Below are 27,236 nucleotides of genomic sequence, written 5' to 3'. Positions count from 1 at the left end.
ATGTGGTGCAAGAGAACAAACTAGAATAGGCTGTATGCAGGGCATATGCCATATCTGCTTTACTATCCTTTGGACCTAATATCGAATATTTACATTATTTATAACCATAGAAAGTTAATCAAAAGTATAAAATTAAGTATAAACAATACTAATAAGTAACCTATAGACTTTTAAAGAACTTGAGTTTTCAAATGCTGTCAATCTATGTCATTTTCTCGATTTCAGAATCTCAATCAGGATACTGCATTACATTTGAACCAGCATTTCTCAGTAGTCTTCTAGACTCCTATAGTTCCTCCAGCTCTCAGTGTCACCACAACCCTGATTGCCACCATTGAAGACACTGGTCAGGTATTTTTATAGACTTTCAATTTGGGTTTATAGGTATTATTATGACTAAAGTTTGGTATTTTTGGCAAGAATAGTGGTTTCACCTCCCAACCCCACTTCATCTCAGTGGTGAAGGAAGGATTTCCTTCCCAGCTTCTTGAGGTGGCTGAGTATCTGGCACTCTATACTGGGTGAAAGAACTCCATACCAGTTTATTATTAACATTTACTCAAAGCCTGGATGAGTTAGGCCTGTAGGGTCTCACAGGTATTGTAATACTGAAAAGGGTATAAAACTAGGAGCTAGAACTAGGGCAGTTTTTATAGTGAAAAGAGAATGAAGTGACATATGGCTCATTTATAATTTGTATGAGTAGTTCTGTGCGTTTGTAGGAAACCAAATCCTAATGTTTAGGTATAAGCAAGCACTGTGCCTAAACCCATATAAGAAAGTTTCATTGGCTAGTGTATCTTACGCATGAGAAAACAAAAGGGAGGGAACTTGTGCTGAGGCCACTTGAGGCCTCCTGGTTTTCTCCAGAAGTAAAAGCATACATATTATTGGGATTTAATTCTAGATTCCCATCCGAAAGGACCCTGTCAGGGGCTACGTTACATCCATATTACTGATTACAGTCATCTTGGTAATTTGATTATGGTGGTAAACATTATGTAGCTCAAATGTAGTGATACTATTTTTCTTTCATATATAAATATTGCGTAGGTATTCCTTTTTTTGAATTTTTTATATTTTATTCTTTAATTAGTGAATCACCATGAGGGTACAGATACAGATTCACACATTTTAGAACTTGTTTTTCCCTCATACAATGTTCACAAACACATCCCTCCACCAGTGCCCATTCTCCACCACCAATAAACCCAGTATCCCTCCCCCCAAATCCCATCTCCCCCCACCCCACCCTGCCTCTGTGGCAGGGTGTGTAGGTATTCCTTAAAACCGTGAAGACAACCTGTTCCTGTTTCTTATCAGAAACACTATTTTAGAACCCATCTGGGAATTTTGCCCCAACAATTATAAAGTATTGCCTAATGGTAATTTTGTATTTTCCTCATTGCCATCGTATTTAGTCACTGGAATTCTCCAGAAAGTTATTTAGTCACTGGAATTCTCCAGAAAATTTATCTCCTTTTAGTTTTCTGCAAATTTTTAAATTTTATGCAAACATTTTATTTTTATCATTAGTGATTCAAATAAGTTATTAAAATTATATCATGATTAATTATGTCTTTCTATGAGTTATAATCAAACTATAATACCATTAATTTTTCTTTTGAATTACTGTTACTTGGGCATTGAAAGCTCCTTTTGTTTGTTTTGGTGTCCTATATAGCTCTCTCTCTCTTACTAGCATCTTAAGATGTTCACTCACAATCTTCTTTTCTTCTTCACTAGTTTAGTATGTTTAAGGCATTTATTTATAATTTAGATTAGTTTGTTGGTGACTGTCTTTAAGTTCGTGCCTTTTCCACATTATAGTTTGATTTTGTTTATTAAAATTTGGTATCTTGGGTCCTTAGATTCGTGATGTGGTGAGATAACTGCATTAAAACTGCTGTAATGTCAACATCATTGTAAATACACACCTTAACTATAATAAATTGAAAAATAGATGCTTCAAAGAAATAAAACAATTTTTTCATACATGTGAAATATCACTGTAATTTAAAGAGTATAGGTCAACCCTTAACAATTAAAGAGAAGTCAACTCAAAGTATCGTCATATCTCCATCCCTTTAAACATTTTTTTTCTCGCTTTTAAAAAGTTGTTCATGATGGGGTTTCAGTCATACAGTGTTCCGATACCTTTCTCTTCACCAGTGTATATTTCCACCACCAATGTCCCCAGTTTCCCTCCTGCTACCCCCTACCCCCAGCCTGCCTCTATGGCAGGGACTTTTCTTCTCTCTCTCTCTCTCTCTATCACACACACACACACTGTCACTCATTCACTCGCTCTCTCCTTTTGGTTTGCAATACAAGTATTGAAAGATTATCGTGTATATCCCTTTAAACATTTTAAATTCCTCACTTTTTTCCCATGCCTTTCCTATTCTACTGTCGATAACCAAACTTCAGTTTCTGGTTTAAACTTTACTGCATTTATTTTTACACAGGAGCAGATATACATATGATTAATTCCATTTCTATATTTGTTAAATGAAGGGTAAAACTAAGTTCTGCACACAGTCTTTTGCATTTTCCCCTTTTCACTCAAGCACACTCCAGGAAATCCCTCCTTATCATTCTGTAGAAAGCTTTTAATTTTTTTAAATGGCTATGCTGGACAACATTGTGTACTCACATTTAATTGCTCAGCAACACATGAGCATTTAAGTGTTTTTTCATATTTTTGCAGTTCTTAACAATACAGTGATGGATAACCTTGACCATACTGCTCTTGTACTGGTGGAAATATCTATAGAAGTTATATTCACAGTAACGGGATGATTGCTAAAGTTATGTGTACATGTAGCTTTTTTATGAGGAAGGAGCAAATCCAGTGGTTCTTGTTTACTCCTGGGTCTGTGAATCAAGGGTCACTTCTATGTTGCTGAGGATTGAATCCAGGTTGGCCACGTTTAAGCCAGTATCATAACTCTGTTGAAGTACACACATGTAGTTTTGTACTTCTCAATTTCTCTCCAAACTGGTTGTAATTGGTTTGTATATCCATTAGAAATGTATGTCTGTTTCTCCACAGCCTTATTAAGAAAACATGTTGTCCTCCTTTTAAAATATTTTCTGTATGGTAAATAAGAAATAGCATTTCAGTGTCATTTATTTGTATGTTTTCACACATCATGTTTGGGGACTGTTTTGAATATATTTCTCTACATACCAATTTTGTATTTGATATGGAATTTTCAACTTTTCTTCCTTCATTGATGGAATCCTTTATATATTTGGTATATGCTGCAAATACTTAACTTTGGGGGTCTAGTTGCCTTATTATTTTCTTATGGTATTGTCACCATATATGTTCAATATTTTTTTTGCTTTTTTTTGGTCACACTCGGCGATGCACAAGGGTTATTCCTGGCTCTGCACTCAGGAATTACGCCTGGCGGTGCTCAGGGGACCATATGGGATGCTGGGAATTGAACCCGGGTTGGCCGCAAGCAAGGCAAACACCCTACCCGCTGTGCTATCATTGGCATATGTTCAATATTTTTGCAGTCAAACTGATTCACATTTTACTTTGTGGCCTTTTGAACATGACTCAAGGTTAGAATGTATTTCCCTACACTGAGTTTGAGAGAGTTTTGCCATACTTTCTTAAGTACTTATAACTTACTTTTAAAAATCTTTAGATACTTAGCCCATTTTGTGCCTTTTTCTTTTTAATTTTTTAAACTGTAAAATTCTTTCATATATGTATATAAACCTCTAACTATCTTAAATGTTGTCTTCAAAGTCCACAAAGGTCTGATACAGCAACTTCATTTTGACCCAAATTTCATGTAGAATTATGTTTGAGAATCTATAATAGCTAAGACTTTAAAAAATTTAAATCCAACTATATTCCCCAAATTTTATTTTAATAAAAGCATCATGATTTACAATGACATTCATAGCTGGGTTTTCAATGTACAATGCTCAATCACTGGTCCCACCATTTGTTTCATCTTCCCTCTACCAGTGTTCCCAGTTCCCTCTACTTCCCAATCTCCCACCCTAGCCTGCCATCTTGACATGCACCTTTTTAGTTTGTTTAAGTTCGGGTCCCATGATTTCGGTCTAGCCTGACATCTTGTCATACACCTTTTTAGTTAGCTTGCTGAATCTTACGTCTCATGATTTCAATCTAGCCTGCCATTTTATTTATTTATTTATTTATTTTTAATTAGTGAATCACCATGAGGGTACAGTTACAGATTTATACATTATTGTGCTCATGTTTCCCCCATACAAAGTTCGAGAACCCATCCCTTCACCAGTGCCCATTCTCCACCACCAGTAAACCCAGCGTCCCTCCTACCCTCCCCAGTCCCGTCTCCCCCACAAACTGCCACTATGGCAGGGTATTCCCTTTCATTCTCTCTCTCTCTGATTAGGTGTTGTGGTTTGCAATAAAGGTGTTGAGCGGCCATTGTGTTCAGTCTCTAGTCTACATTCTGCACGCGTCACTCCTCCCCCGCATGACCTCCGACCACATTTTACTTGGTGCTCCCTTCTCTGAGTTGCTCAGAATGAGAGACCAGCCTCCAAGCCATGGAGTCAACCTCCTAGTACTTATTTCTACTATTCTTGGGTATTAGACTCCTAGTCTATTATTTTATATTCCACAGATGAGTGCAATCTTTCTATGTCTATCTCTCTCTTTCTGACTCATTTCACTTAGCATGATACTTTCCATGCTGATCCACTTATATGCAAACTTCATGACCTCATTTTTTCTAACAGCTGCATAGTATTCCATTATATAGATGTACCAAAGTTTCTTCAACCAGTCATCCGTTCTAGGGCACTAGGGTTTTTTCCAGATTCTGGCTATTTAAACAGTGCTGCGATGAACATATAAGTGCAGATGTCATTTCGACTATACTTTTTTGCTCCTCTGGGAGCTCAACCTCTAGTTTTTTGAGAATCGTCCATATTGTTTTCCAAAAGGGCTGAACTAGTCGGCATTCCCACTAGCAGTGTAGAAGGGTCCCTTTCTCCCCACATCCTCTCCAACAGCGGTTGCTTTTGTTCTTTTGGATGTGTGCTAGTCTCTGTGGTGTGATGTGATATCTCATGGTTGTTTTTATCTGCATCTCTCTGATGATTAGTGATGCAGAGCACTTTTTCATGTGCCTTTTGGCCATTCGTATCTCTTCCTTGGTAAAGTTTCTGTTCATTTCTTCGCCCCATTTTTTGATGGGGTTGGATGTTTTCTTCTTGTAGAGTTCAACCAGTGCTTTATATACCATTGATATCAACCCCTTCTCTGATGGGTATTGTGTAAATATCCTTTCCTATTCTGTAGTCTTTGTATTTTGGTCACTGTATCTTTTGAGGTGCAGAAGCTTTTTAGTTCAGTGTAGTCCCATTTGTTGATCTCTGTTTTTACTAGATTTCTTAGTTCCTTGTCATCTTTGAAGATACCTTTATCTTCAATATCGTGGAGGGTTTTGCTGACCTTGTCTTCAATGTACCTTATGGTTTGTGGTCTGATGTTGAGGTCTTTAATCCATTTTGATCTGACTTTTGTGCATGGTGTCAGGTTGAGGTCTAAGCCCATTCTTTTACATGTGGTTGTCCAGTTGTGCCAGCACCATTTGTTAAAGAGGCTTTCCTTGCTCCACTTCACATATCTTGCTCCCTTATCAAAGATTAGATGATTATACATTTGAGGTTGTGTGTAGAGATATTCCACCCTGTTCCATTGGTCTTCAGCTCTGCCTTTGTTCCAGTACCATGCTGTTTTAATTGTTACCGCTTTGTAGTAGAGTTTAAGGTTGGGGAGGGTGATGCCTCCCATCATCTTTTCCCCAAGAATTGTTTTAGCTATCCGTGGGCGTTTATTGTTCCATGTAAATATCAGGATTGCTTGATCCGTTTCTTTGAAGAATGCCATGGGTATCCTTATAGGGATCGCGTTAAATCTGTATAATGCTTTGGGGAGTATTGCCATTTTGACAATGTTTATTCTCCCTATCCATGAGCAGGGGATATGTTTCCATTTCCTCATGTCGTCTTTTATTTCATGGAGTAGCGTTTTATAGTTTTCTTTGTAGAGGTCCTTTACTTCTTTAGTTAAGCTGATTCCAAGGTATTTGATTTTCTGGGGCACGATTGTGAATGGGATTGTTTTTTTCATGTCCCTTTCCTCTGTCTCATTGTTTGCATATAGGAAGGCCATGGATTTTTGGGTATTGATTTTATAGCCTGCGACTTTACTGTACAGGTCAATTGTTTCTAAGAGTTTCTTACTAGAGCTTTTAGGCTTCTCTAGGTATAGTATCATATCATCTGCGAATAGTGAGATCTTGATTTCTTCCTTTCCGATCTGAATCCCCTTAATATCTTTTTCTTGCCTGATGGCTATTGCTAATACTTCCAGTACTATATTAAAGAGAAGTGGTGAGTGTGGGCATCCTTGTCTTGTCCCCGATCTTAGAGGAAAGGCCCTTAGTTTTTCTCCATTGATGATAATGCTTGCCATAGGTTCGTGGTAGATTAGCTTGCCATTTTAACATACACCTTTTTTAGTTAGTTTACTGAATTTTAAGTCTCATAATTTCAATCTAGACTGCCATCTTGGCATGTACCTTTTTAGTTTGTTTATTTAAGTTTGGGTCTTATGATTTCAGTCTAGTTGATATGGTTTGGATATTTAGCTCTGTCATTCTTTAACACCACTGATATATCTGGACCCTTACCATCTCTTGCTACTCATATTTCTTGTTTTTTCCCGCACTCCACTCACTATTTTTCCTTTTCCTTCTTATACTTTGGGAATAAGGGTGATATAAGCATGCCTTCTTTAAAGCATTGCATTTCCTTATCCAGTTAAAATACCACAGATAAGCGAAATCACTATGTATGTATACTTCTAGCTTACTTTGTTTAGCATTATATCTTCCAGTTTCATTCATAATGCAGCAAATTGCATGATTTCATCATTCCTTACTGATGTATAGTAGTCTTTTGTGCATGTATACCAGAACTTCAGGACCCACTGACCTGTTATTGGACATTTATGTTGATTCAAGTCTTAGTAATTGTACTGAGTGCTGCAATAAATAATAGTTTAATTTTATAAAAACTTTAATTTAAAAAGTGGTTCTTAACTTCTGTGTCTAAAGCTCGGTTATGTGTAGGGGTTTCCTCCACCTTTGGAGAAGCCCGCATTCTCTCTTGAGCGTATTATTTTCACTATTCTCTCTCCCACTTATCCCTTCCTCCTTCCCTCAGAAACCTCTAAATAAAATCTATTTACTTCAAAAAAATAAACAGTTGTTATTTTGAATGAATGTTTTTTGTATCCTGGCGGTAAATGCCCCAAAGTGGAATTTGGAGATCCTATGTAAGCTCAGTTTAAGTTTACTGAGAACCATACTGTTTTTCATAGGGGTTTAATCAGGGGTTTAATTATAGGGGTTTAATTCACTTTCCAGCAGAAGTGACTGAGAGTTTCCATCACACCCCCACCAACACAGATAGTTCATAGTATTTTTGATATGTAGCATTGTCACTGCTATCTATTGTTTTCTTGATTTGGATTTCACTGATAAGTGATAATAAACACTTGCTCATATGCCTGTTGGTTATATGTTGGTTTTCCTCAGAAAAGTGTCTGTTGATTACCTCTCCTCATTTTTGATGGGGTTTATGGACTTTGTTGTTGATTTTTGTGAGTGCTTTACATATCCTGGATATCAACCCTTTATCTGAATGGTTGATGGCAGATATTTTTTCCCGTTAACTTAGCTGCCTTTCAGTTTCAGCTTATGTTTCTTTTGCATGTAGAAACTCTTTAAATTGAAATAATTACTTCAAATTAAAAATAATTTTTATTTATGTCACCTTTTTCAGTGGTGTTGTTTAACTGGAGACACCTTTGATGTCCAAACGTTGGAGTGTTCTGCTCATATTTTCCTTAATGTATTTTATAGCTTGTGTTCTGATCTTAAGGTCTTTAATCCACTTTGAATTGACTTTTGTGTAAAGTGTAAGATATGGATCCAATTTTAAAATTTTGCATGTGGTTATCCAGTTTTGCCAGCACCATTTGTTGAAGAGGTTGTCTACTACATTTCATGCCCTCAGGTCCTTTGTCAAATATTAGCTGACTATATGTGTGTGGGGGGAAGTGTCTGTCCTTGGATATTATATTCTTATCCATTGGTTAGGGAGTTCATCCTTATTCCTGGTCAGGGAGTCTTGTCTTTATTTCAATACCATGCAGTTTTGATCATTATGACTTTATAGTATAATGTCAAGCTATGCAGATAATGAGATACCCCCCACATTTTCTTATCTTTCAATATAGTTTTGGCTATTTGGAGTCTTATGATTCCATACAAACTTTATAATGGTCTGTTTTAAGTCCTTGAAGAATGTCGTTTGAATTTTAAATAGGGGTTGCATTGAATATATATAGTAGTTTAGGTCGGATAGTCATTTTGATTCTTCCAATCCAAATGCATGGAATATTTTCCATTTCCGAAAATCTTTTTATATTTCTTAAGTGTTTCAAAGTTTTCATGATATAGTTCTCCCACTTCTTTTGTCAAGTTGATTCCTAGGTACTTGATGTTCTTGGACACTGTTTTAAATGGGATAGATTATTTCATCTCTTTTTCTTCTGAATCATTTTATTATAAGAATGTGACCAAGCTTTGTGTATTGACTTTGCAGCCAGTGGTTTTGCTGTATTAGTCTATGGTTTCTAGAAGGTTTTTTTGTATGGACACTTTTGGGTCTTCTATGTATAATATGTCATCCTCAAATAGAACTAATTTGAATTCTTCTGTTCCCACTTTTAACCCTTTGATTTCCTTTTCTTGCTTTATTGCTGTTGCTAGGATTTCCAATACAATGTTGAATAAGAGTGAAGATAGTGGACATTCTTGCCTTGTACCTGATCTCAGTGGGAATGCTTTAAGTTTTTCACCATTAAGAATAATATTTGCTGCTAACCACAACACCAAAAGGAGAGAGAGAGAGAGCAAAAGCGAATTCCCTGCCACAGAGGCGGGGTGGGGTGGGGGGAGGACAGGGTGGGGGTGGTGGGAGGGTTGCTGGGACCATTGGTGGTGGAAAATGGGCACTGGTGGAGGGATGGGCATTCGACCATTGTATGACTGAAATGCAAACATGAAAATTTGTAAGTCTGTAACTGTACCTCACAGTAATTCACTAATTAAAAAATTTTAAAAAAGAATAATATTTGCTATGGGCTTGTTATCGGAGGGTCCCTTCCATTCCTATTTTGTTAAACGCTTTTATTATAAATAAATGTTAAATCTTGTCAAAGCTTCCTCTGCATTGCATGATATGATCATAAGATTTTTATCTTTCCTTTTACTGATGTGGTGCATTATATTAATTTGTCTGTGTTGAACCATACTTGCATCCCTGGGTAAATTCCACTCGATCTTGATGTATTACTTTTTATACGCTATTGGATTCTGTTTGCTAATATTTTGTTGAGTATTTCTGCATCATTGTTCATCAAGGAGTTTGGTTCGAAGCTTTTTTTTAAAGAAATGTCTCTGTCTGCTGTGGGTATTAATGTAATGAAAATTTGAAAAAAAGATATCTCACATCAATGAAGCTGAGCAAACTTCAAAATGAACAAAAACAATTAGTGTTGGCATGCATATGGCAAAAAACAAACTCTCATCTATTGATGGTGGGAATGGCAACTGTTTTAACCCTTTAAAAACAATATGGCACTTCTAAAATACTAAGAATTGGGTCTATAGAGATAGTACAGTGGATAGGGCACTATCCTGGCTTTGATCCCAGGCATCTCATATGGTCCCCTGCGTACCACTAGGAGTACTTCGTAAACAAGGAGCTAGGAGTAAGCCTGAGTATTGTAGGGTGTTGCCCCAACTGCTCCTCCCATAAATAAATGAAGAAATTAAGAACTGAGCTTCCATAAAATCCAGAAACTTGATTTCTTGGCATTTATACTAAGGGCCCCAAAACTCTAATCATAAAAGACAGTTCTGCTCCTATGTTCATTGTAGCACTATTCAAAATAGTTAAAATGTGAAAACAATTCATGTCCAAAAACAGATGACTTGATACAGAAACTATTATAATATATACATATATATGCATATATGTGTATTATACACATATATACGTGTACTATAATATATACATATATACACATATATGTATATATATGTTAACAAAACTCTGTTAACAAAACAGAATAACATCTCATAAACTCGGGACAATATTCCTTTCATGTTCAAAATCATTTTCTACAAAATATAATACTTATTTTTTATTGAATAACCATGAGACACAGAGTTACAAAACTGTTCATGGTTGGGTTTCAGTCATACAGTGTTTCACCAGTGTATATAACCTTCCACCAGTGTAGCTTTCCCACCACCAATGTCTCCAGTTTACCTCCCACCACCCTCAACCCAGCCCAGATCTCTATGGCAGGCACTTTCCTTCTCTCTCCGCCCTCAACCTCCTTTTGGGCATTATGGTTTGCAATATGGATACTAAGAGGTCATCATGTTTTTCCTTACATATTTTCAGCACGCAGCCCAGAGTGATTATTTCCAACTATCTTTGTCATAGTGGTCCCTTCTTTATCCCAATTGCCTTTCCCCCCAGTACTTGGGGCAGACTTCCAACCATGGACCAATCCACCTGGCTCTTATTTCTACTGCCCTTGGGTAGTAAGTCTCATATTATGTTTTTCTGTATCCCACACTGTGTCACTGTATCATTGTCGTCCCATTAACAAAACTCTGTTCATCGATTTGCTCGAGTGGGCGCCAGCAACATCTCATTTGATCCTGTCGAATTCAGGGCCAGGGGAATGAGGCCTATTATTGTTACTGTTTTGGGCATATCGAACATGCCATGGGTAGCTTGCCAGGCTCTGCCGTGTGAGATTCTGCATTGCTTTCTTCCAGGAGCTTTGTTTTATAGCCTCTGGATCTTGGCCATTGATAAGACTACATGGCACCGGGGGCAGTTTGTGGGTGTGACTGCCAAGCTAGTGGAAAACGGGGGATCTGGGTGGAGGAGGCCCAGTTCCGATCCGAGCAGGCTTGGAGATCTCAGCCACGGGTCCCGCATACCTGGGTTCTTTTGTCAGTTCCTTCACGTGTGAGGCTCATTCAAGCGTGTGGAGAGTGGCCTTGAGTATGGCTGTAGCTGGGTTCTGGAGGTTTTTGACTGCCAGGACTTTGGGACTGGGAGGAAAACTCAACCTGGCCCCCTCCCAGGGGGCCCCTGTGAAGACAGCCTCAAAGTACATCCCAGAACTAAATAGAAAGCTGGTAATATTTCTCTCTTCCTCTCCCCAGGACTCCTGAAGAAAAGAATTTCTCACAAATGCTTTAAAGTAACGCAGACAATCCATTCTTCTACCAAGTATACTACTTTACATTGTATTACTAGTAATACATGTAATATTTATTTCTTTCAAATGAGAACACAAATGGCTTTCAACCACAAATGTAAAGCAAAATTAACAGGAGAACTGGAGTTCTGAGCACACAGATTGGTGGCAGTTCTTAGAGAAGATAATTCAAAGGAGAATTTCAAATCAGTCCCACAGAGAGTTAAAGCCACTTCTTTTCGAAGCATTCAGTCACAGAGAAGCAACAGAAGCTGGGAGGCATTTCATTTTTACAGGCTCTGTGCAACCATGATGCTTAAGAGGGAAGAAGTAAGATAAACTGATTGTATTTCCACTGGCAGCAAAGGTTTTCAGTAGAGCGGCTTTCACAGACTCAGCATAGCCAGCAAATAAAATTAGCAATGAAAATATAGATTAGCTTTACAATCCAGGCATTCTGTTTTCAGAAGGACTTTCCTTGCCCCTTGCCCCTCGTCCCCCTCAGACACACAGGCTTGCAGGTTCCGGGAAAGAAAACCTCGCTGCTGACTTCTGTGCCCCTGCAGAAACCCTTTATGAAGAATCGAGTCTGCTTCTATTTTTTCTCTCGGGCTGGAGATGAGTTAGCTCAGGGACTGTCCTGCCCACCAGGGAGTTCTGTTTTCTTTTCCAGCCTCTGCTGGAGATGACAGTGGGAAAGCGTGGGAGGCTGAATTCAGAAACAGATCCAAAAGGTGAGTCCAAAAGAGCCATGAGGATTGGAAGAGAATCATGCCCAGAGATCTCAGATGGGGGAAAGAGACAGACACGGAAGGACTCTCTTATGGGGGATATAAAGAAATAAGGTAGGGGAATAACAAACGCCCAAAGGCAGCATAAACAAAGAACTGGAAAAGTGCTCTTCAGAGGCAGTATGCCCCTGGGGGGATGGGGACACACAGCAGAGGGGAGGGGACACTACAGGGATATGCAGGATGCCCTACGGGTAACAGGGCCATCAACCAGAGCCTAAATGGACAAAAAAGGGTGTCTGCCACAAAGGCAGAAGGTGGGAGTGAACCTGGGAATTGTGTTGGAGGGCTGTGGACACAAGTGAGGGGACAGGTGTTGGAACGCTGCCTAATACTCCATCACGAGTAACTTTGCAATTCACCGTGATTCCGTTAAAAACCAAAAAAAAAAGGAAATAAATGAAAGCAAAAATGAACAATTGGACTACATCTAATTAAAAAGCTTAGAAAAAACAAAATAAAATATTGGCAGTCATAAAAAGAGGTGTGATGGAATAGAACCCCAACTACTGAGCCGGCAAGTGCAGCCCCCACTCTGCTGTTTCCTGGCCCCCACATTCAAATGGGCTGATGCCTTTGCTGGTTCCATTCCTGGCCGAGCCAGGGTTGCAGCTGTTTCTTCTTTTGCACCTTCACAAAGCCTGCCTGGAGGAGAGAGCCTGCATGCCGATGGATAAGGAATGGGCAGAGCTGATGGAACCGGAAGATTGTTTCCCCTGTCATTTAAAGGTTCTCTGTGAGTCATCCTTTTGTGATTTCATTGCAAAACACATTCTTCTCCAGTTTCGAGCCAGTAGAACTCTCTGGCTCACTTGGAGTCTCACTGTGTTCTCTGTAGCAGAGTCGAGGCCTGGAAGATTCTAGAGTATCAGCCTCTGCCCAAATGGGCAAAATTTCAGGCTTGGAGGGGTGAGGCATAGGGAAGCAAAGTGAAAGACAGTAATGCTCAGTGTTCCCTCAGGTTTTGAACTGAGGAAAGTGAAAGCAACAACTTCAAGTTGTAGGGATGGGGGAGCTGGTAAACCTGAGAAGGCACCTGCCTTGAACAGGACGACCCAGGATCAATGCCTGGCACCTCATATGCTCCAAGATTCCTGCCAGTAGGGACCCCTGAGCAGAGCCTAGACTAAGTCCTGAGCACTGCTGGGGGTGGGAAAGGGAGAGAGAATGAGAGAGAGATAGAGACACACAGAGAGCAACAGAGAGACAGGGAGACAGAAAGGAAAAAGAAAAAAAAGGAAAAAGGGAGAGTCTATAAAGAATTAGAAAAAAATGAAAAGGTGAGAAATGAACAAATTTGTATATGTCTTATAATGATCTACATAAAAGGACATCTAAAATTTCCTTTTATGTAGGACTTTTTTTATTTAAGACAATATGGATAGGGGCTGGAGCAATAGTACAGAGGGTAGGGCATTTGCCTTGCATGCGGCCAACCCGGCTTTGATTCTCAGCATCCCATATGGTCTCCCGAGCACCGCCAGGAGTAATTCCTGAGTGCAAAGCCAGGAGTAACCCCTGTGCATCACCGGGTGTGAACTGAAAAGCCAAAAAAAGATACTATGGTTTACAATTCTGTTAATAATAGGGTTTCAGGTGTAACACTATCCCTCATTATGCAACCACCTCTCCCCCCTCCCAGTGTTTACTTCCATCACTGTCCCAGTGCTGCCTTGCCCTCCCCCCACCCCCCCACCCCCGTAATCCTCCCCTACTCTGTGGTAGCTTCCTACCAAAGACCAATTCTCAGTTTCTGTTGCCTTTTGGGCATTTGCCATGCACTTTCTATGTTTCTTTATATCCTGCATATGACAGAGATTATTCTGTCTTTCTCCAACTTCTCTCAGAATGATACCCTCCAGACTAAAGCAGAGAACAGCAAATTTCATAATTTCATCTTTATCTATATCCCACAAATGAGTCAAATCATTCTATGCCTCTCCCTCTCCTTCTGACTTATTTCACTCAGCAGGATACTCTCCATGTCCATCCAAATATAAGAAAATTTCATAATTTCATTTTTTGTAATAGATCCATAGTATTTCATTGTGTAGATGTACCAAAGTTTCTTCAAACAGTCATCCATTTTCAGGCACTTGGTTTGTTTGCAATGTCTAGCTATTATGAACAGTGCTGCAATGAACATAGTGGAGATAGCATTTCTGCTGTGTGCTTTTGTGCCCCCAAGATATATTCTCAGAAGTGGTATTGCTGGATTGTGTGTAAGCAAAATTTCTAGCTCTTTGAGGAGTTCCCATATTGTTTTCCAAAAAGGCTGGATCAGTTGGCATTCCCTCCAACAATTAAAAATAGTCCCTTTCTTCCGGCATCCCTGCCAGCACCGCGGTATATTCTGGTTCGTTATGATGTATGCCAGTCTCTGTGATGTGAGATGATATCCCATTGATGTTTTGAGTTCCTTCTCGCTGATGATTAGTGATGTAATGCATTTTATTCATATGTCTTTTGGCCATTTATATTTCTTTGAGGAAGTTTATGTTCTTCTTATCTTTTAATGGGGTTGAACTATTTTTTTGTAAAGTTCTACCAGTGCCTTCTATATCTTTGATATTAATCCCTTATCAGATGATTGGGTAAGTAATTTTCCCTATTTGTGCACTGTCTTTGTATCTTGGTCACCATTTCTTTTGAGGTGCAGAAGCTTCTTAGTTTAATGTTGTCCCAATTGTTTATCTTTTCTTCCACTTGCTTGGTCAGTGGTGTTTCATCCTTGAAAAGATTCCTTTACTGCAATATCATGTAGGATTCTGCCCATATTTTACTCCATATATCTTAAGGATTCAGGTCTGATATTGAGGTCTTTAGTTCATTTTGATTTGACTTCTGTGCCTGGTGTTAGAGGTCTGAATTCATTTTTTGTTTGTTTTTTTGCATGTAGCTGTCCATTTTTCCTAGCACCACTTGTTGAAAAGACTTTCATTTCCCCATTACACATCTCTTGTTCCTTTATCAGAGATTAGGTGATCATGTATGTGAAGATCGATATCCAGATATCAACTCTATTCCATTGATCTGCGGTCTGTCTTTATTCAAATACCATGCTGTTTTGATTACTACCCCTTTTTAGTAGAGTTTGAAGTTGGAGGATGATATCCTCCATCTTCTTTTTACCAAGGGTTTCTTTAGCTATTCGTGGTGTTTATTGTTCCATATAAATTTCAGGGGCTGCTTGATCTATTTCTTTGAAAAATGTCATTCATATCTTTATAGATACTGCATTGAATCTGTATAGTGCTTTAGGGAGTAATGCCATTTTGACAATGTTAATTCTCTCATTCCATTAGCAGGGGATGTGTTTCCATTTCTTTACTTCCTCTTTTTTCTTGACGTAGTGTTTTGTAGTTTTCTTTGTATCATTCCTTCACCTCTCTAGTTAAGCTGATTCTGAGGTACTTGACTTTCTCTGGCATGATTGTGAATAGGATTGTTCTTCTAATATCACTTCTCTTTCATTATTTGCATGGAGAAAAACCATAGACTTATGGGTATGATTTTGTAAACTGATACTTTACTAAACAAATCAACTTTTACAAAAACTTTTAATATATTCTTTAGTATTTTCTAAGTATAGTATCACATCATCTGCAAATAGTGAGAGCGAGACTTCTTCCTTTCCTATCTGGATACACTTGATATCTTTTTCTTGCCTAAGTGCTGTGGAAAGTATGTCCAATAATACATTGAATAGGAGTGGTGATAAAGGACAACCTTGTCTCATGCCTGATCTTAGGTGGAAAGCCTTTAGTTTTTCCCCATTTAGATTAAAGCTTTGTTTGGGTTTGTGGTAGATTGTTATGACAATATTGAGGAAAGTTACTACAATTCCCATTTTGTTAAGAGTTTTTATCCTGAATGGGTGCTGGATCTTGTCAAATGCTTTCTATACATCTATTGATATTATCATATGGTTTTTGTCTTTTCTTTTATTGATAGGGTGTATTATATTGATTGACTTGCAAATGTTAAACCATCCTTTCATACCTGGGATGAATTCTACTTGGCCATTGCATATGATCTTTTTAATGAATCATTGGATTCTATTTGCTAGTATTTTGTTGAGGATCTCTGCATCTGTGTTTATAAAGTTATATAGGTTTGTAATTTTCTTTTTTGTGTTGTCTCTGTTTGCTTTGGGTATCGGGGTGGTATTTGCCTCATAGAAGGGAGTGTTTCTGTTTATTTAATTTCCTGTAAAGAATTGGCACTAGTTCCTCTTTAAAGGTTTGAAAGAATTCACTAGTGAATTTTTGGGCCTGGGATTTTGGTTTTGGGAAGACTTAATTACAATTTCAATTTCCTCAATGGTGATAGGTTTGTTTCTGTGTCCAAATCTTCTTGGTTCAGCCTTGGGAGGTTAGAGAAATCTAGGAATTTATCCATTTTTTCCAGGTTCCCTTGTTTTGCTGCATAAACTTTCTTAAAGTAATCTCTGATGATTCTGTGGATTTCTGTAGTTTCTGTTGTGATGTCCCCTTTTGTATTTCTGATTTGGTTTATTTGAGTTCTCTCTCTCTCTCTGTTTCTTTGTGAGTCTTGCTAGTGGTTTATTGTTCTTGTTTATTTTCTTAAAAAACAGTTCTTGGTTTTATTGATCTTTTGGATTGTTTTCTGGGATTCCTGCTTCTTGATTTCTGCTCTATTTTTTTTTTTTGCTTTTTGGGTCACACTCCGTGATGTACAGGAGTTACCTGTGGCTTTGCACTCAGGAATCACTCCTGGTGGTACTTGGGGACCATATGTGATGCTGGGAATTTAAGCCGGGTCGGCCGTGTGCAAGGCAAACGCCCTACCTGCCGTACTATTGCTCCAGCCCTGCTCTAAATTTTATTATTTCTTTCATGCTGCCTGTTTTGGGCTCCAATCGTTGGTTGTTTCCAAAGATCATAAGCTGTGAAGTTAAGATATGAGGTTATTTATGCGGGGCCTATTGTTCCTTCCTGATGAATACTTGCAGAGCCATAAACTTTCCTCTTAACACTGATTTTGTTGTATCCCACAAGTTCTAGTAGCTCGTGTCCTCATTCTCACTTGGTTCCAGGAATCTTTCAGTTTCCTCTGTGATTTCCTCTCTAACCCACTTGTTAAGTAGCAAGCTGTTTAATTTCCGGGGCTTTGATTTGATTCTCTGTTTCTGTATGTGATTCACTTATATTTTCAGTGCATCATGGCCTGAAAAAGCTGGTTGATACAATTTCTATCCACTTAATTTTATGGAGGTATGTCTTGTGGTTCAGTATGTGGTCTTTCTAGGAGAATGTCCCATGTGCATTGTAGAAGAATGTGTATCCAGCTTTTGGGGAATGGAAACTCCTACATATGTCTACTACCACCTTATTTTACATTTCTTCCCTCAAGTAAATATTTCCATTCTGAGCATTTATCTGGTTGATCTATCAAGAAGGAAAAATTGGTGTTGAAATCTTCAACTACTATTGTTTTGCTATCAGTGTCTTTCCTTAAGTCTATTCCTAGTTCTTTTACGTATCTTGCTGGTCCCTCATTAAGTGCATATACATTTAGGAGTGTGAGTTCTTCCTGATATAAAGATATCTTGATAGTTAACAAATGACCTCCACGGGGGCTGGAGTGATAGCACAGCGGGTAGGGCGTTTGCCTTGCACGCGGCCGACCCGGGTTCGAATCCCAGCATCCCATATGGTCCCCTGAGCACCGCCAGGGGTAATTCCTGAGTGCATGAGCCAGGAATGATCCCTGTGCATTGCCGGGTGTGACCCAAAAAGCAAAAAAAAAAAACAACAAATGACCTCCACGGTTTCTTATAATCTTCTTCAGCCTGAAGTATATGTGGTCCAATACTAGTATAGTCACCCCAGCTTTTTTGAGGAGCTTGTTTGCTTGGAGAATTGTTTTCCAGTCTTTGACTTTGAGTCTGTGTTTGCTTTGAATCTTCAGAAGTGTTTCAAGCAGCAGAGTGTTGGGCTCAATTTTATTATCCATCCTTCCACTCTCTTCCTCTTGATCGGTGTATTTAGTCCATTGATATTGAGATTATTGTGAGGGGGATTTGTTCCATATTTATGTAAGAGTTTTTCTTACTTATGTATGTTTATTTCTCTTCAGAGTGTTAACATGCAATCTCATTCTACTTCACAATTGTTTAACATGTGAAATTTTGTTTAATAATTTTCCCTTTTTTTGCAGAATCTCTGCTGTTTGTTTTATGATACTGGCTTATTTCAAGCAATCTCTAGTTTAATGAAGTAATTTTCTGTCAGTATAGCAAAATTCCAGTCCTTGAATTTTTTTTGTTATTTAGGGTGATGGAGAGAGGCAAGACTACTCGAATTTTGTTGCTTTTTGATGCCTTCCTTCCAGGATCTGAGTTTTCTTCCTTCAGTTTCTTTTACCCATCATTATCCAGGTGTCAGAGGATATTTGGACTTCCTTCTTTGCTTTATGTTACCTCAGAATGTATGAGTGACACATATTCCCTCTTTTCACCATCCCTAGCTCTCTATAAATGCTCGTATTTTTAAATTCCTTTCATGTAATACTTGTGCTATTTTTCAGGGTCTCTTTTTGGTATTTTCTGATGCTCTATGTGTTTAGTCTTTGCAGATCTAGTTTTATGTTAACTATAAGTCTGTCACTCTTTTCCTTCCTCTATCTCTTGTAGCTTTCCTTTATCCGTATTTACTCACAACAAAGCCTTAGTAGTGAGATTGTGACAGATTTGATGCTGGAATTTTATGGTTTTAATCTTTTTAACTCACAGTTATTTTGAATTTTTATCATTCAATTTTTGAAGATAATGATGAGGTTTGACTTTTGTCCTACCAATAATCAGTTTCCTTATTATTGATTTGTATTGCTGTGGGCAAAATATTGTAAAAAAGGGAGATAGGTGGTCAACACTGTTTTCTGTTCACTAATAGTTAATTTCCAATGGCATTTCATCTTACACAGAATATACATCTACATTTATTTCATTTTGTATTTATACTTTTGTATGTATGTGTTTGTACAAAGATAAATACATTTATTTTCATTTTAAGTATCTGGTATTCTGAGGTGGCCAACTGAATTCCCAACATAGTTTCAATGTGTATTTAATTCCTAAATAATTTTATAATCATTTAGACGTCTTTTAAGGAGTTTTAAATTTTTATTACCCTGAAGTAGGTTCATGAAGATGGAGTCAAAGATCGTAGGCACACTGCTGGAAATTTCCATTAATAATCTGCTGAGAAATGAGCCTGCAACTATCCACGCCATGGAAGAACTCCCAATAGACATCTTCATTCCATTATTTACTTCTGCTTTGGGGAACAGACAAAAGAATGTACTAAAAGCATTGGTGAGATGTTGGCCCTATCATTGTCTGCATGTTGGAACACTGAATATACCTGAATCATCCTATGATATCTTGGAAGCCATGGTCGATGGCCTGCAGTTCGTCCCTGCCCAGAATTCTTCCTCAGGGTAAGACTAATATAACAAAGATATGTTGGGTCATCAGGACATTTTTCTGGTTCCTGGGGCAGGGGAATACCAGAGACAGACCTTAAAGTTACCCTCATTGAATATTTAGGATCTGTGTGTGGAATTATCATAAGTACCTCAAAGTTTTACAGGACCAATTACAGAGTGAGGATACTATGGGTGGATTTACTTCCTGAATATGAATACATGAAATTATGACTTGGGCATGGACACTGGAGAGATCCAGAAGCAAAGAAAACCTATGGAAAGAATGAAAGATGCTAAATTTGTATGGAAAGAACTTGTATGTGAATGACATGTGGAGTTAAAAAAACAGGGATAAAAGTTTCTGATCTAATTTCACATCCTGGGTTTTGCTGAGTTATAATTAATCCTGCTATTTCTCACATGTTCTGTCTCCTTTTCCTCTACAGGGGCTCCAAACTAAGAATCCTGGATTTAAGGCATGATCCTGACTGTGAGATAATATGCTCATATAGGGCCAAACACTCTTTTTGTTTTCTGTCATGTGTTTATTCTCAGCACTCTATGCTTAAAGCAAAAGATGGAGAGCATAATGTTATGTGCCTTGGAATGGATAGCTCAGAGTCTACGCCTTTGCCAGCCTTGAAAACTATGGAATTGTTAATGGATCTTAATTTCAATTATACATTGGTAGAAACACAATTTCTTTCTTTTCTCAAGAATAAGATTGAACAAAGCTCTGGGTCATTGCACCTTTGCTGCAGAAGTTTGCAAATTGATGACATAGATGTGTATAAAAATAGTCTGCAAATTATGGATTTGGTATGCATTGATCGCCTGGAGTTGCAGAAGGCTCACTTGAGGGATATCAACATGCTCTTATCTCAGCTGAGCCACCTGGAAAGCCTCACCCTGATTGATGTTGAATGTAGATCTTGTAAGGGGAAAATCTTCAAAACTTTTCTCTCTTGTCTTGGGAATCTGAACAACCTTGAGGAACTGAACTTGTCTTTCTTCTGCCTCACTGATCAACTAAAAAAAATACTCAGGTAAAGGCGAAATCAGCAAAGCACCCTTGCTTAAATATTCACAAGATTATATTTTCCTTTCACCTTCAGCTTGGAAATCGCTGAGAAATTGAAACTTGTTAGAGCAGAGAGGCACCTTATGTTGAGGAAATTAACAAAGTTAGAATAGGAAACTGTTTGTTTATTTGTTTGGTGAGACAGTTAAACATTTACAGAAATTATGACAACTTTGTAGGAAAAGTTTCCTTGGAGTTTACATCGAGAGAAAGAGAGGAAAGAGAGGAGAGAGGTATTTAAATGGAGAAATTTATTATGCTCTGATGCACATCTCCACTGACTGGCCACAGTAGATAACACTGTCAGATTATTTTGCTCCTGTAGTTTCTTTTAAAATCTTACGCCTGAATGGAGACCTTGCTCTCTGGAGGCTAATGAAAGGGAAACCTCAGATGGCTACTCTCTCAGACCTATATTTAACAAATTTGTGAACATGATACACCATTGATTACATTCAATGTAAACTTTCCCATAACTGTTTATAATAATTAATATTTTACACTTTTAAAAGCTAAGAGCTTGAGCTTGAGTTTTTTGCTGGTAAAGTAGCTGGCCCAGGATCATAAGTCTTTAAAGTGTAAATCCTAAACTTGTTGATAAAGTTATATAGAAAATTAAGTACAAATTACCTTAAAATATAAGGTAGCTATAATCAGGGTTCACTGCTCCGGTTCAGTTTTTCATTCATTGAAATAATCTTTTTTTTTTCTCTACAGTGTCCTGCGACCTCAGTTGGATATACTGAGTCTGACTGTCTGTGACCTATCTAACAAAGACCTCAGTATCTTATCCCAGAGCACTCAGTCCAGCCACTTAAAGCTACTAAATCTGAGTAATAATCAGATATTCTGGGAAGGTTCTGAGCCCTTCCAGACTCTGCTGGAGCGGGTCTCAGGCACCATTCAGTATCTAGAGATAAACAACTGCCAAATAACTGATTCTTCTCTCACTGCTATCCTTCCAGCCCTGAGCAGCTGCTCACACCTTCGTGTCTTTAGCTTTGCTTGCAATTCAATTACAATGTCTGCACTAGTAAGTGTTGTGCGACACTTGACGGGCTTAAAGGAGCTGAGGTATGTGATTTATCCTGTTCCTTTGGATTGCTATGAGCAAGGGGATGTAAATGGCAATTTAGACCAAGAGAAAGTTGCTTCATTGCACAACCAACTGAAGTTGTTACTAGAGTTGGCACATCGTGAAGACATGAGGTGGACCAGCCTTCCTTAGTTACTTTCACAGTACAAGTAATTGCTTCAACATTGATGTGGAGCCATTAACACATTGTTGCTGGCATGTTCCATCAGTGGCTCATATTTGTATGCGGCTTAACAAACCCTGTATCCCCAGGACCAGCATGTTAAAATACACATTGGTTTTCCTGATGCCCAAAATTGTAGAGATACATACTATTCTACTGTTTAAGAATCTTACTCTACTCAATTCTTGTTGGCCCTCTTTTGCTATTCAGCCCTCAGCTCATGGCTTCCATGTTAATACCTCAGAGAGGTTTTTTTGGACTTGGTTTTGTTTGCTTTGGAGCCACATCTGATGTACTTTGGACTTCCTCCTGGCTCTTGGCTCAGGGCTCACTCCTGGAGAGCTCGGGGGGACCAAATAGGGTACTGGGAACCGAACTCAGTTTGACATACCTAAGACTAAAGAATGCACAGTGAATTTATATGTTAATGTTTTGTTCTTAATATTTCCATTTTGTAACAACTTGTTGTATTTCAGACTTAGAAAAATGTTAAAATTATATATAACTTGTGAATATTGTTTTCTCTTTGAATTATCACTGTGCACTTGAATGATTTTGTTATGAAAATGCGAAATTAATGTATTAATGTTGTTAATATTTTGAAATAATGCACTGCATTTCAAGATCTTACTGACATGTGAAATTACCATATCACTTCGAAGTTTAAGTTATTTATGTATATATATTCTTTGTTTGGCATTAAATAAACTAATTTAGAAATTACATTAACCTTTTGTTTTTATTAAGGGGGGGGTTTACTTTTAAATTCCGTTTTATATTATATGGAGGACTGGACCAATAGCAGAGCGGGTAGGGTGTTTCCCTTGCATGCGGTTGACCCAGTTTTTATACTTCTGTCCCTCTTGGAGAGCCTGGCAAACTACCAAGAGTATCCCGCCTGCACAGCAGAGCCTGGCAAGCTACCCATGACATGTTCGATGTGCCAAAAACAGTAACAATAAGTGTCACAATGGAGACGTTACTGTTGCCCACTCGAGAAAATTGATGAACAGTGGGACGACAGTGCTTTATATTATATATCTATTGAACTACATAACAGTGGAACATAATGATCCCTGAAGGCAGAAACCTTTTCTGTTTTGTGTGAACATTAACCATGCCTTTTATTTTCTTTGCTTTCCTGATAATTTGTTTAGTTTTGGTTTGGAGTCACATTGGTGTTGCTCATGACTTCTGACTCTGCACTCAGGGATCACTGCTTGTGATGCTTGGGGGACCATATGGAGTGCCGTTCAAATGCAGGACAAGTACTCTACTCACTGTAATAGTTCTGTGATCCCAAGAAGAAAAAAATGAAGGAGGGGCTGGAGCAATAGCAGAGCGGGCAGGGCGTTTGTCTTGCACGCGGCCAACCCGGGTTCAATTCCCAGCATCCCACATGGTCCCCTGAGCATGGCCGGGGTAATTCCTGAGTGCAGAGCCAGGAGTGACCCCTGTGTATCGCTGGGTGTGACCCAAAAAGTAAACAAGGAAAATCAAAGAAAATAAAGGACATTTTCTAACAAAAAAGGAAGGAGTAAAAGACGAAAAGGACAAGGGAGAAGAGGAGGGAGAGGAGAAATCCCCATGCAGTATTTCTCAGTGTTGTTGCAGAGATTCTCAGTTGTGCATTTAATATGTGTGGGTGCAAGCTACTTGCATGTGTTAAGTGTCCAGGATCCACTTCCCTACCCTGGATGGCCAATGGTGATGGGCCAACATAGGAGGAAACGGTGGCCAAGTTGGTTAGTGATCAGCAATGGTTTATTCCAATCTCCATCCTAGTCTCACTCTGCCTGCCAAAATAGTCTCACTGCATTAGCTATAGAGAAATCATCAAGGGTTGGGGATGGCAATTACACATAGGTGTGGTTGTACAATCAACAGATGTCAAGCCCTTCTCTCAGGGGAAAATTCTTCTAAGACAAAAACTCATCATGCAAGGAGATTCGTTCAAGGATGGAACACCTTCTAGTGGTGTATTGCGTTCCCCTTTCCTTAGTCCAGATCCATTTAAATGGTCATCTTACATTTATGTCTTAATCATATTTCTAGTCATTTTGTATGGACACAATAAGAAATATATTAAGCTTACAGGGTTACTTCCCAGGGGGCATCTCACTATATATCCCAGACTATAGGCCTCAGGCCAGATTAGTCCTACCAAACGCCAACAGCGTAGGTATACAGTTACTTTTTTTGGGTCACGACAAAGTTTGTTCATGACCAAGATCTTAACTTATACATTTTATGGTGCTTGGCTGTCCCTCTTTCATGTCAGGGTAGCTCAGAGCTTGCCCTGCATCCATCCAATCCCTTCATCGGGACCCTCCTTTTGGGGTGCTAGAAACTAAGGGCAACTGAGGTTTAAGTCGAATAAATATGACAGATGCCCAGGAGTAAATATTACTTGGAGTCAATTAACTCCCAAGTTACAAAAGCATAGCATTATCTGTCTTCCTGTGTCTATACAAAAAGGACATTGTTCTAAATAAAGTAAACTATGCAAAGGATAAACTTGTATATACAAAATCCAGAGTCCTTAGAAGGACCTGACCTTACAAGTCACAGGGTCTGATTTGAGGATATAGGTGATTAGCAGATAGGGGAAGCTGACCACAAAGGAGAGGTTAGAGACAAACACAGAGAAATGGGAATGCCTCAGGGGCACTGTGATGGGTGTAACTCAATAAACCTAAGTTACCTGAGGCAAGGGGAAAAGGAAAAAAAACAATGTTATCCAGTATCTCCCACTTTACTGTTTGCAAAATGCAAAAATTGAAATTTCAACTTGTTCCTTAACCAGAACAGTGCTTATAATAATGTTGTTCAATAGTTGCTCAATGTCATGGTTGAATGTGGCCTGCACTGTCCAGACGTGATAAGAGTCATTTTGTCAAGTTTTGACAAAATTGTGCATTGTTAGTGAGGTTTAAAAACCTGTTCCTGCAATAGCAGCGGTAGTGGTCACAGCAATGAGTCCCAGGGGAGCAACTATTAGGAATTTGATGAATTTCAGGGAGCACTGGAGCAAGTGTCACAAGTCCTTCAGTAGAGATACACAGACATTCTCTGACGAGGTTTATTGGCAGCCATACATGTGTGACCTAGCTTATGTGTGAGGAAAAACTCTTGTAAGTTATCAGAGACTTTGAGCATCAGGTTTTGGTACAAATCCATGACCGGGAGCAGAGAGAGAGAAAGAGAGAGAGAGAGAGAGAGAGAGAGAGAGAGAGAGAGAGAGAGAGAGAGAGAGAGAGAGAGAGAGAGACTGAGGTGGAGCTCCAGTACAAACGGGGATCCAAAAGAGAAATAAAAAGGTGTTCCTAATAAAATGTGTTCCTTCCATGTTTGGGAAGTGATGCGTCTGTGAATTCCATGGAGGGGGTAGAAGGAAGGAATTGTTAGTCCAAATGCAGGGTCCTGGAATTTGCACAACCTGTAAAATAGAGGTGTAAGGAAAGTTCTTAATGTGACCTCATGATATATTAAAGGATATAGAGGCTTTTAGCTGCAGGTTCTCTGACGCTGGCTTCTCCTTTGATTTCCTTGTGACTTCCAGCTGAAATCAGTTTGACTATGGCTCAGGGCTGGAATTTGTAGTGTTGTGGAGTCTCTGAGGGTCTGAGGGCCAAATCAGGCAGAAGAATTTGACTCCTCATGAGACATAATTAGACCCAAAATTTCTAAGTGGGGCTATCATCTGTTGAAACAAAAGCATAGCTTTTTTTTCTTGAATGAGGAGTTTCCCTGCTCCCCATTCTTTGTCAATTTTAATCCAAATAGGAGTATTAATAGTTTCCTGAGAATGTGCACCTATCTGACAATGCATTTTAGCTGTTGTATAGGGCTCTCCTTGAGATAAATTTTAAAAGTTTAAAGAAAATAATGCCAAGGACAAGGAGTCAAACAGAGGCATACCTCCTTTTTTTGTTTCTAATAACTGTTTTGAGAGTTCTATGGGCACGCTCAATTATTCCTTGTCCCTGTGGGTTATATGGGACTACAGTAATGCGTTTAATTTGCCATTCATTACAGAATGATTGAAAAGCTTTACTAGTATATGCTGGACCACTGTCCATTTTAATAGTAGAGAGAATGGCTGTTACAGAAAAAATTGTACTAGAACGGAGCAAAATGTTCCGGGTCTCTTTGAAGACATGGGAACGACCCATAGGAAGTGGGAATGATTATCTATAGCTACAAGGAGAAAAGATTTTGTGGAAAGAATGTGACATGTGTAATATCCATTTGCCATAACTAATTGGTCTGTAGATCTCAGGTATTAGCTGTAGTCACATTGCGGGGGGCGGAGGGGGGGCACATGCAGTATAAGGGAGCACAGATAGAGCAAGCACAGACAGTATGCCTGGCCTCTCATACTGGGATATTATGGTGAACATGAAGGCAGCGGACATCTGTGTGTAAGTCCTGGGGCTCTTTTTCAGCCAACGTAAAAATTGGCACCATCAAGATATCAGCAACTTTATTTCCCAGAGCCACTGGTCCAGGAAAAACAGACTTAGACTTGATATGAGTAATAAAACAGGTTTATTGAGCCTTTGTAAAATAGGCTGTAGTTGCTGAAGCAATTGTTGAACTATAGGATCTGTGGCAAGTAGAGAAGCAGTCATGATACCACGGAAGAGACCCACCAACTAAGCTGAATCTGAGATGACATTTGCAGGCCTTGGGACATGGGGGAGTAAATAAACCAATTTGGTGAGCTACAATCTGCATTAGAAGCTCTTTTCCACTATCAAAAGTAACCTGCTTCATAATCATACACACACAAGCCGAAGTATTCTGATGACAATGCTTCTGTTCCTCACCAGACACAGCATCTGTAACGGTAGAGTGGGTGAGTACCCATGAATGAGGCATCTCTGTGCCTCCTGGGTTAATAAGCAATCACCTATCCACTGGCCCTGAAGCCATTTTACCAGAGATGGAATCTCATGAACTAGAAGTGGAAGTTTACTCCCCTGCCCACCAAATAAACTGTACCAGCCCGAGTCTTTGAATAACCTTCCTTGGAACTGTAACATCACCATAGGATCTGAGAAAAGGCCTGAGAGTTGGTTATCCAGTCTTCATTCCTGGCAGATTATCTTGGGAATTAAGATCAGAAATATTGAAGACTGACCTGACCAACAGCTCTCAGGGGAGCTGAGCTCCTTTACATAACATTCTGCTCAGTTTGCCAGTGCAAATTCACCAATGGACACAATTCTTTGATGCCAAATTCCCTCACTGTTGTCCTGACT

General features: G+C 38.9%; 1 protein-coding gene across 6 annotated transcripts in view; it reads left to right on the top strand.

Annotated features, from left to right (window-relative positions):
* LOC101546627 (melanoma antigen preferentially expressed in tumors-like) overlaps positions 1–22,694 on the top strand; it is a 71,128-nt gene extending 48,434 nt beyond the window's left edge. The window contains exons 3-8 of one of the 6 annotated variants that reach the window (XM_055121956.1): positions 226–351; positions 11,352–12,120; positions 12,818–12,913; positions 19,342–19,641; positions 20,076–20,675; positions 21,428–22,694. In XM_055121956.1, the coding sequence (XP_054977931.1) occupies positions 12,858–12,913; positions 19,342–19,641; positions 20,076–20,675; positions 21,428–21,938 (1,467 nt within the window). In that variant the 5' untranslated portion in view covers positions 226–351; positions 11,352–12,120; positions 12,818–12,857 and the 3' untranslated portion in view covers positions 21,939–22,694. Of the gene's footprint in view, positions 1–225; positions 352–11,351; positions 12,121–12,817; positions 12,914–19,338; positions 19,642–20,075; positions 20,676–21,427 lie in introns of all 6 variants that reach the window. The other 5 variants (XM_055121955.1, XM_055121959.1, XM_055121958.1 and 2 more) reach the window with 5 other exon arrangements.
* The last annotated feature ends 4,542 nt before the right edge of the window (positions 22,695–27,236 follow it).

This window comes from Sorex araneus, chromosome X, assembly GCF_027595985.1.
Source record: "Sorex araneus isolate mSorAra2 chromosome X, mSorAra2.pri, whole genome shotgun sequence".
Taxonomy (NCBI): domain Eukaryota; kingdom Metazoa; phylum Chordata; class Mammalia; order Eulipotyphla; family Soricidae; genus Sorex; species Sorex araneus.
The sequence above is the reverse complement of the archived record's forward strand: the minus strand, read 5'-3'. Positions and strand labels throughout refer to the sequence as shown.